The sequence below is a fragment of the Oryzias latipes genome, chromosome 1 (assembly GCF_053564925.1).
Source record: "Oryzias latipes strain Hd-rR chromosome 1, Olatipes_Hd-rR_3.1".
Lineage (NCBI taxonomy): Eukaryota > Metazoa > Chordata > Actinopteri > Beloniformes > Adrianichthyidae > Oryzias > Oryzias latipes.
The window spans coordinates 8,618,921-8,629,218 of NC_136237.1; the positions used below are offsets into that span (position 1 = coordinate 8,618,921).

Here is a 10,298-nt window from a genome sequence, read left to right on the forward strand (position 1 = left end):
ATATTCTGTAGGGTTAGTTTTAAACACACAGGAGCAGCTGCAGCCTTTCGTTCGCCTGCGCCTCTAGAGTCGGCTGGATGGTCAGCAGTGGGTCAAAGCGTGTTTGAGGTGTGTGCTCCATTGACCTCTGGGTCACATACCATGCAAAGTTGTAGTGGCCTTGTTGAGGTTTACATTAAAAGAGGCGATTAGAGGAGGATAGTGGGAGGGGAAAGAAGGGAGAGGATCATTCCTGAGCCATGGTGAGCCGGTGAGGTGGTTGGTGGTGCGTGTGTGCAGGAGACTCACGTTGGCCACCAGTACCTCCCTTTGCTTAAATCAGGACCTGGCAGGAGCTGAAGGGGAGAATGGCTGGAAATCTGATCCAAACAGTGGTACTATAAAACTTCTTGCTAAAATTGAGGCTTCATGAGATCCTTGTCAAGACTTCATCACAGCTCAGCACCGGCATCCTTTTTCCACACCTGCTCTGTCTGTCCTGGACCTTTTTGCAGCAACAACAGACCTCAGCGGCAAAATTCAAAGCTTTTTCATCTTGAAAAGGTAAACTTGTTTCAATGGAAAACACAAGTTGTGTGTTCTTCAATTTTTATTTCAATAAAAAGCTTGTTTTGCCCACATCTTTTTTTGTATGGCTCCTCAGATATGAAGATATCGGGCTGCGTTACTCTCTTACTTTTACTCGGGGAAGTATGGGGTCAGAGCAACCGTAATGCTAAATCGAGTGGCAAGTCTGTGAAGAAGGTTGGTGCAAACCTTGGAGGTGATGCTGCCCAGCCTCCACCCGGGGCTGGGGTCACTGCTGGAAGCAGCAGGAGCAGTGGAGGGTCAGCTGAATCTGAACAGGAGGGTGCTGCAGCAGCTCCTCGTGCAGCTGCACCGCAGACGGACGACATGAGGCTTCACTTCCTCAGGAACACCCAAGTTACATGCAATGATGGAACAGCAGCTGGGTGAGACTTTCTCTTTTTTCAAACACTTTTTTTGAATGAATGGCCTCAGATTGACCTTCTGCTTTTCCTCCTCTGTACATGCAGCTTTTACCTGAAGGAGTCCAGAGGAAACCGCAGGTGGATTTTATTTCTGGAGGGTGAGTGACCACAAAAGCCCAGTATTTCAAACAAGATCCTATAGAATTAAACCTCCAGGACAGGATCCTGACCTAAAATTGGATATTTCTTTTCTTCTTTTTCTTTCTTTTCTTAAAAGTGGTTCTTTTCTTTATTTGGTTTGAAATACCCAATTACTTATTTCTAAGAAAAAAATTTGGGGTATTTCAAACCAAATTTGATCCCCTGGATTGGGAATCAATGATTCAATTCTGCCTTTTTTTCCATATTAAGGACCTCTGTTGAGTATTTCAAAACTCTGGACCAATTTGATCCAGAAAATGGGAATTATTATGATTCCACCTCAAAAAAGGATCTAGGGCTGATCCTAAGTCGGTTTCTCCTTTTAACCTTTTGGTGTGTTTATTTCAAAAAGAAAGAAAATATGTGAATTTAGCAAACCCTTGCTGAAACGTAATTTTCACCCATTTTAAAATGTTTTATAAACATATGGAAAAGTGGGGGGAAAAAGTCTCTCAAAATTCTATTTAGTTTTTCCTTTTTTTCTGTTATTTTTATAGTAGCAGTAGTTTATAATATGTGTGTGTGAGAGTGTGTATTATTATTTTTTATTTGATTAGCTGGATTGAGTGAGCCCAGCTTCTGAGGTACTGAGTACATCTGATCCAGGTGACCAGTAATTCAGTAATTACTGAAGAAAGGTTAGCTCCAAAAAAGCAGGGCAGTTACATGGAACAGGGCAGGGATGGAGACTACTAGTGCTAGAAATTTAAAGTCTAGCCTAATAGTATTTAAAAAAACAATAGATCATTTGTTTTATGAATGTATAGATGTTTTGGGTGAATTTTTACAGTTCAAAATAAGGAAAATAAAGAAATCAGCAGCTACTTTTTGAAGAAGCCTAATATCAAGTGGTAAGTTATTTGATTTAGCTTTTAATGTTTTACTGACACTCAAAAAATGTATTTACAATTACAGGCGCTTAAAAATTCAACCACTGTTTGATAAGTTTCACAAGAACATTTACTTGGGCCTGTATTTTACTTCACTTAAATTGTGAAAAGTAAAAATGCACGAACATTTTCCACTTTTGATCATGATAAGTCACCAAAACCCCTGGTATTTGATGATTTGGGGTTTTTTCCCCTCACTTCCTCCCTTTTGTTTTTTTGTTCTTGATGTTTGAGGGAAAAAAGGGGGATATACATGAGCTCACATTTGTTGTTCAGTTGTGGTTAATAAAGTTCAATAGGTATCCGTTCTTTCATGTTTTACTGTGACTGAATGTAAAAACGTTGGCGGGGTCTAGCGATGTTTAGATGAATTTTGCTCTGGAAAAATGTGAGTCTTTCTGGCAACATTGATTAGAACAAATCTGAACAAATTATTACAAAATATTAAAATCTTAAATCCGTGGAGTCGGATAGAGGGATTTGGTCATCTGGATCACTTTAATCCTGATCCAAAGTTTTAAAAAACCGAGTCAAAGGGATTCATTTAATCTACGGAGGTTCGATGGTTTCGGTTTTCCACGATACCAGCCTCTCTTCAAGTCTGACTTGTGAAATTGTTTTGAAAAAGATTTTTTTCAAAACAGTCTAACATAAGACAGTCCAAACTATCATCAAGAAGTAGAAATTTAGACCCGAGAGCAGACTGCAGGGGCATCTTCCTCTCCCTCCTCACAAGAGTGATGGGCTAAAAACGGGTCTTCCTCTTTCACACATCAATAACTCTAGTCTATTATTTTTAGGTGGCTGGTGCTGCTACAGCAAAGAGAGCTGTGATGCAAGATACCAAACTGTCCCTCGACTAATGAGCTCAACGGTGTGGCCCCAAATCAAAACAGGTTGGTCAGCTCACTACCTTCACAGGCACACCTGTCCATCTGCTCGTAACTCAAATTTCTAATCAGCCAATCACATGGCAGCAACTCAGTGTATTTAGGCATGTTGTCATGGTCAAAACGATCTGCTGTGGTACAAACCGAGCATCAGAATGAAGAAGAAAGATGATTGAAATGACCAGACAGGCTGGTCTGAGCGTTTCAGAAACTGCTGATCTACTGGGATTTTAACCCACAACCATCTCTAGAGTTTACAGACAATGGTCTGAAAAGAGAAAGTATCCAGTGAGTGGCAGGTCTGTGGATGGTCTGGGGATGTGGTGGAACGGGAGATTGGCATCATAGATGTGCAGCCAACAAATCTGCAGCAACAGCGTGATGCTATTTTGTAAAGTGGAACAAACTTCGTGAGGAATGTTTTGAGTACCTTGTTGAATCTATGCCACCAGGATTAAGGTAATTCTGAAGGCAAAAGGGAGTCCAATCAGGTACCAGGAGGGTGTATCTAATAAAGTGGCTGGTTATTGTATGTGGATGGAAAACATTCATGGTGACACTTTGCTGAGGCTGGTTGTCTTGCAGGAACTGGAATTCTGTCTTCCCGAGCAGAGGAAAATCCACACTGGTACAATGCTAACCGTGTGTAAGTATTCCTGTGTGTGCAAGCTTGCATCTTTTTATTTTCCTCAAATCTGGAGGGTTGACCTTTTGGCGAGTACAGTTAGGACATACTCTAGACACTGAAGGGGCGAGGGTGCAACCAGTTTTCCGAGATGCCTTCTCGTCGTTTCCAGCATTATTTGCAGAGATTCGTTTCCCACATTTTGCCTTCATTAAGCCAAATTTTGCAGTAATATCTTTAAAGCAAGTTAAAGCAACATTTCTTCCTGGTTTCAAAAAGCAGTTTTACCAGTATTTTCCTGTTTTTTGAAGTGTACCCCTCTATGTTTCCCTGAGTTGGTGAAATTCAGTTTCTTGTGGAATGCTTTTGTCAGAAAGCAAAAAAGAAGATGATCTTAAAAGCTTTGAAATTTGTGGAGAAAAACAAATCCAAATGTTTGGGTCCACGTATAAATGTTTCTGATCCCCACAGATTCATCCCGTACTGCTCCAGTGATGTCTGGACCGGCACCGGTCCCGCTCCGACCCCTCCTACAAGACAACGACAAGGACGAGACAAAATCAAAGAGAGAAACACAAACACGAGTAAGGATTTCAGCAATAAAAAAGTCTGTTCACTCCCATTTTCCTGTTCCCTGTTAATCTCTCTGCTTCTCCATTCAGCTGAGTATTCCTTCATGGGCTCTCTGATCATTCGCGAGGTCATCAAAGATCTCATACCCAAAGGAATCAAAATGGCCAAGGTCATCATGCTGGCTGGCACCAGGTGAGTCTTTTTCTGCTTCAGTGCATCTGCTGCTTGTTACGTGTCACTTTTTGGACCACCTCCATTCCTTGAGCTGACATTGAACGCCACATATTTTGGCGCCTTCTTTTTTCAGCACTAAATGTTTTACAACAATCTGGGATGACTAGTGACATAGCATTTATTGGAAAGCCTCGTCCTGGAGTGCTGAAGACTCCTCCAATCTTTCCCTGCTTATTTGCACGTGGTTTCTCGGTTCTGCTGCAGTGCCGGAGGAACCGGTGTGCTGCTAAACATTGAGCGGGTCGCCAGCCAGCTGGCACAACTTGGTACGGATGCTCAGGTCCGAGGTCTGGTAGATTCTGGCTGGTTTCTAGAGAGTAAAAAGGAAAGACCAACCAACTGCCCTGAGACTGTTTCCTGCTCTCCTGAAGATGCTATCAAGAACGGGCTCAGGTAAAGAAGTGCATCACACAGTGTGGGTGGAGCCGCTTTTATTAACGTTGTTGTTCTAAATCTCTTGTTTTTGGTTAATCTTTTCATGTTTCCTGTAAACTTGACTTTTCAGATTGTGGAATGGGGCTGTGCCAGAACAATGTCAGCAGCTCTATCAGAAGGGGGAGGAGTGGCAGTGCTTCTTTGGTCACAGACTGTATTCAACCTTGACCTGTGAGTTGGAAATGTTGCATCTTTGTGCTGAACTGGGGGCCGTAGAAACAGAAACGACACAAAACTACCTTTAAAATTTGAATAATATAATGATTAAATAATGTTAGCCACTCACAAGAACAGTTATCCTCCCCAATCATTTTACTTACAGTTAATTTAAAACTTTCTATATAGCGTTGTTGTCTCTGAGTTCATCCAACGACAAACATTTTAAAGGGAAATCAATATTTCTTATCTAAACACACATACTAGTGATGTGACGTTCTGTATTGAGGCTTTGAAGCATGTGGCGAGTAGTGGAGGGAGAGTTTCCGTGGAGCGCGAATCGAAGCTTGCTTCATTTAGGAGAAGTGCAGGAAATGATGATGTCCAAAGCTTCACGGTCAGCTGTACCACGTGAATAAATCATGAAGTGGTTCAGATTGTGCCGCGAGTTTTTACAATGACATCAATCCCTAAGGCTCCATTCAAAATGTGAGCGTTTGATGGAGACTTGCGGTCAGTGAGAGTTTGAAGACATTTTGGATAGAAGTAGAGATGGTATGGAGATTTAGGAGAAACTTTTTTTTTATAGAGAAAAACAATTTGTCCCCTGAACGATCATTGTCCAAACCTCAGCCACCCTCACAACAGTGATGGATACCAAAACTTGGTGCTAAGTTCAAGAGTACTGTATGAAAATCTGGATTTTGGTGCTTTGTTTCAAACATGTCAATCGCTTGTTTTCTATTCAGTTTTGCTTTACAATTCTAGCCAATCGTTTTACTTTTCCAGAACTTGTGGGCGGGCTCATATAGCAATGGGTGGGGATGTGAGGAAGTGGGGCCTCAGTAGAAATGCAGAAGGTGAAGCGAAAGCAACGATTCGATTCATATCATCATTTGTGGATGTTGATATGATTCATAGTTGATATTAGTTCATTTTGAACAATCCGATTTAGTGACTTAATATGGATCCAGGACATCTTTGGCCAAAACTTCAACCAGTGTAACTCAGAGATAAATACCTCATACTGAACAGTGCAGGTGAAGTTTTCAAGATTACTTGGATTTCTTGTAAGTTAATCGAGTGTAAATTAAATATGTGTATGAACAAACAAGTGAACAAGAATTAATGTCAAATTCATTCACATTTTAGTTTCCTAAAGTTCAGCTCACTGTTCGTTTTCCACATCCAAAGAATCCAAAGGCACATTATAAGAACATTCTAGCACACTGTATGGTCAAATGTCTTGACTAAACTCAAAGTGTTTCCACACATTGGACTGGAATGATGGGCTGATCAGTTTTTGCTGCATCACATGTGTGTTGATGTCCACTGTGATGGTTCTTGGTCGGTTTTACATTTTATTAAAATAAACATACCATGTCTCAATCCAATCTGTATTTTCCAAAATTACATCATAGATCGATTTATCTTTTTTTGAAACAAATTTTTATTGGCTCAAGTTGATTAGATTCAATTAACCACTTGCTTACGATAGAAATCAAAACGTTGGATAAATCGATTCAGTGATCAGTCGAGTCATCGTTACTGTCCCACTGTTTACTTAGGCTTGTGTGAGGATGGAGTAGAGCCGCAGTGTCTTTCAGAAGGAATGAGAGAAAGCATCTCAGGCACATTTATGCGCTCTTCTTCACCCTGTGACACTGCTTTGTTCCACTTAAATGCTTTAGGAAAAAGGATTGATTGATTGATTTGAAGCAAAGATTCGAGCACCGTTTAGGGACCGAAACCATTTTAACCAATCATCAATCTTTATGGTCCTTTTCATAGTTGGTAACAAAAAACTTCTGTACACCAAGATAAAAAATATATATAAAACAAGCAAATTAGTTTAGAGATAGGATCAACCCCACTCTTCCTCTCCTGGACCCGCTTACAACCACAAACCTTCCACCTTAAAAGTACCAGTTCGGCCCCAGAAGCCATTAAATCCAAATCCATCCCTATCCTCACCTTACCATAAATTATTATTTTCATAATTTCCTAATAATTGTTGTTGTTTAAAAAAAGAATGTATATGTTTTTTTGTGCTTTGTTTATTTGTATCAATGAGTAAATACTATACTGTATGTGGGTATTTCAGTCCTACTGTTGCTGATGGGACTCAAACACACCTATCAATGTATTTTATTTATTTTTAAATAAAATTAAAAACATAGCTGTCCCACCAATGAAAGCAGTAAATAACTCTCTTGTTTTTTTAAGAAATTAAACATATTTTTTCAAGGCTTCAATTAGATTCCCTAGATCATGCTTTGTGTAAAGGTGCCAGCTGAATAAATGTGCAAACACTGCCCCCTACAGCGTTATTGTTTAAGCCTCTTACAGATTGATGAAGACAATCAAAGAAGAGGAATGACAGAGCCACTCTTCCCAGTCTGAGAGTATTTGCTGTTACTTTTTACATTTTCCATCAGTTCTATCCGTAGCAAATGATTCCGTACTAATGATTGGTGACGGTTTGCAGCACAACATGAAAATGCTGTTGAAGGTCCTGCAATCTGTAAAGAACTTTGAATTTGGTTAAAGGTGATAATGTTATGTCAATTTACCAGCAAAATCTATTTATTCTTTGTTATTAGATTAGACAAAGCTAATCCTCCATTTCATTTTCATTATTAAATAAATTTTCTTTCTTTCAAGTTCAGAAAAGAGTAACTGCTGAACAAGTTCCTTCATCTGAACCAGGACTTGAGGTTTTCTGGATGCGGATTCTTTGTTTTTTCCTGCAGCGCCTCTGTTCGTGGTGCAGTGGCTGTTTGATGAGGAGCAGCTGCGGGTGGAAAACATCTACATGGGTGCACAAAGCCTCTCTGATGAGCAGTGGCAGTACATTCAGAACCTGGGTTTGGAGCTCAAAAACTCCCTCAGAGGTGTCACGTGAGTTCTCAGCTGAATTATCAGCCTCAAACTCCATCCGGTTCACACATCTCCACCAACCAAAGATGGATTTTGTCCGCATGTCTGCTTTTTCCAGGGCTGTTTTTGCTCCGTCCTGCCTTTCCCACACTGTCATCACCAAAAGGTAATCTTTCTCTCGTCAGCTTTTTGCTTTCATTTCTTTTATAAAGCTTTTCCGTCTAAAGAATCCATTAGAAACGTTTTCTGTTAATTTTTTTCACAATTTGTGACCTGCAGTGAATGGATGAGTTTTCAAGTCAAAGGCACCACTTTGCCCCGTGCCCTGCACTGCTGGGACAGGAGTCTGGAGGCAACACGCAACAACAGAAGCCCTGCCAAAGGCTGCCCTTTCCACCTGGTGGACACCTGCCAGTGGCCTCAGTGCAACCCCACCTGCCCAGCCTTGGTGGACCAGGCCACCCAGCAGGAGGCCACTCTGCTCCAGATGCTGGTTGCCATGGGTCTTGACCTGCAGAAGCTGGGCTTGGATCCCCAGGGAGATGCAGACTCTCTGGCCAGCATGGTCAGCAATGGTGGCTAAGCAGAGCGACTGAAGTGAAGCATCAGAAATGTGAATGGATGAAAATAAGATGTGATGCAATTTCAGTGTAACCATGGACATTCAACAGAAGTCTGGTTACTACATTTTGTGCCGCTCAGCATTCCATTATGCTCCACATGTTAGCTCCATCTGTGACCACATCAGGCTGGAGGGAGTGTGGCTCTGGGGGTTTGTGTCGTTGAAATGGGCCCCAAGTGAATGTCAGAGGAAAGCAGGGGCAAAGCTGCTTAGCCTGAAGATCTTCCAGCTTTTAAGATTGGCCTGAAACAACCTACAAGAAGCTCTTAATCCAGATGACTCCACTTTATAAAACTAAAGCATGTCAGTAGAATTTTAAGGCAACAGATGTCCTCAACAGATGTCCTGACATTTCATTCATTTGCTCTGTCAAATAGGAACCGGATCCATCATTTAGCAAACTAGAAAAACAGGCAAAAAACAATATCCAACGATTCTAACCACTTTATCAAAGACTTCTTTGTTTGTGAGACATTTTTCATATTTAGCTCCTAATTTTGTGCCAAGTATATATGCTAGTTGACAGCTTTAATCATATTTTTTATGCATGCAAAACTAAAAGAATTTGGTTGATGTATCATTTGGTCTTAGGTCTATTTCAGGCCTACCTTATTTAATTTTATAGTCCATAATATATTGGAAATAAAATACAGCTGGAGAAACTGGCTTTTGAATGGAAAACACTCACTTTTATGAACTCCTTCTACTGGAAAGTGAAGGAAAAACCGGCAGTTTATTTTACTTTTCTCTTCATTTCCAAACACAGGTTTTCCTGCTGAATCTATGCTGGAACACTTTGCATTTACAGATGTATGTTACATTATTTTATTGAGCATTTGGAGTGCTGAACTCATGTAAGTGTAAATACATAAAATAAAAAATGTAAACTATCGTTTTGCTTTGGTCTTTATTAGTTTTTACTCAACTCTAAATGTATATTATGAATGTGAAATAATTAACCATGTTACAATCTAAAAAACACAATAGAATTTCAAAAAGCAATGCATTCGAACAACAAAAAAGAAAATATGTTTATCTAATTGTGGTTTGGATTTATGGAATGGATTGGATGAAGGTTTAAAACAAACCAAAAGTTCACATGTATTAAAAAAACCTACAAGAAGTCACTAATAGAACTTTATAAGGCCAGAAGTGATTAATAAAACAAAAAATGTCACTTTTGCACAGTTGCCATGCAGAATTGTACCGTGAATCTTTTGTACCTATCTGTAAATAGCAATACGCGTATTGAATACGCACATCATCAGGTTTTGTAAAAAGGGGTGGGAGCAGACAAGATTTCTCTTCAACCCACTCCTTTTCAAGCACACTGTATTGTTTTAGGTCTTTTTTAAACCACTGTGTTGTGTTGATTTTTCATTTGTGTTTCAAATAAACTAAACTGAACCGAACTGAACCATTCAAACAATTAACTTGTATTTCATTGATAAACAATAAAATATTTAAACTGTATTAAAAATAAAATGTCCCAAATTTTATCAGAATCCCTATTTCTGCCACATTTGTAGATGTCTAACTCAATCTGCATTTGTTTGACGTTCAAAAACTTACAAACAATATGCTTCACAGGACAAAAAGATTTTTGGTGTAAAATGTGAATTGTCCTACAGCTACCCATTGTTGTTAAGCACAGATATTGCAACATTTCACAAAAACAAAATTGTGAAATACATGGCAAATTCTCAGAAAATGAAACATTTAAAAGCATAAATCCTGAGCCGGTGGACAAGAGAGGAGGAACTCACAATCAAATCAATGACCTTGTTAACTCGCACACCAAGTATCCAATCATTATCAGATTTCTCAAATTATACAATATCTTAAGTAACATTTTAACCA

General features: G+C 39.7%; 1 protein-coding gene across 3 annotated transcripts; it reads left to right on the plus strand.

Annotated features, from left to right (window-relative positions):
• The first annotated feature begins 202 nt into the window (after positions 1–202).
• notum2 (notum pectinacetylesterase 2) lies at positions 203–9,330 on the plus strand. 3 transcript variants are annotated; one of them, XM_004066251.5, is made up of 12 exons: positions 203–543; positions 644–953; positions 1,038–1,090; positions 2,824–2,919; positions 3,499–3,559; positions 4,010–4,122; positions 4,201–4,303; positions 4,550–4,738; positions 4,851–4,951; positions 7,690–7,837; positions 7,935–7,982; positions 8,096–9,330. In XM_004066251.5, the coding sequence occupies exons 2-12, from the start codon at positions 646–648 to the stop codon at positions 8,397–8,399; spliced, it is 1,524 nt and encodes a 507-aa protein (XP_004066299.1). In that variant the 5' UTR covers positions 203–543; positions 644–645; the 3' UTR covers positions 8,400–9,330. The 3 variants fall into 3 exon arrangements, with proteins under 3 accessions (XP_004066299.1, XP_078786735.1, XP_078786779.1); XM_078930609.1 differs by having other exon boundaries at positions 269–953; XM_078930653.1 differs by having other exon boundaries at positions 269–953; positions 7,690–7,830.
• Positions 9,331–10,298: the final 968 nt, after the last annotated feature.

Excerpts from the sequence above, each read along its gene's own strand:
- notum2 (XM_078930609.1), top strand. The coding sequence starts at position 409 with ATGAGATCCTTGTCAAGACTTCATCACAGCTCAGCACCGGCATCCTTT. Across the intron at positions 4,739-4,850 it reads GCTATCAAGAACGGGCTCAG|ATTGTGGAATGGGGCTGTGC; the intron begins GTAAAGAAGTGC and ends TTGACTTTTCAG. Across the intron at positions 4,952-7,689 it reads ACTGTATTCAACCTTGACCT|CGCCTCTGTTCGTGGTGCAG; the intron begins GTGAGTTGGAAA and ends TTTTTCCTGCAG.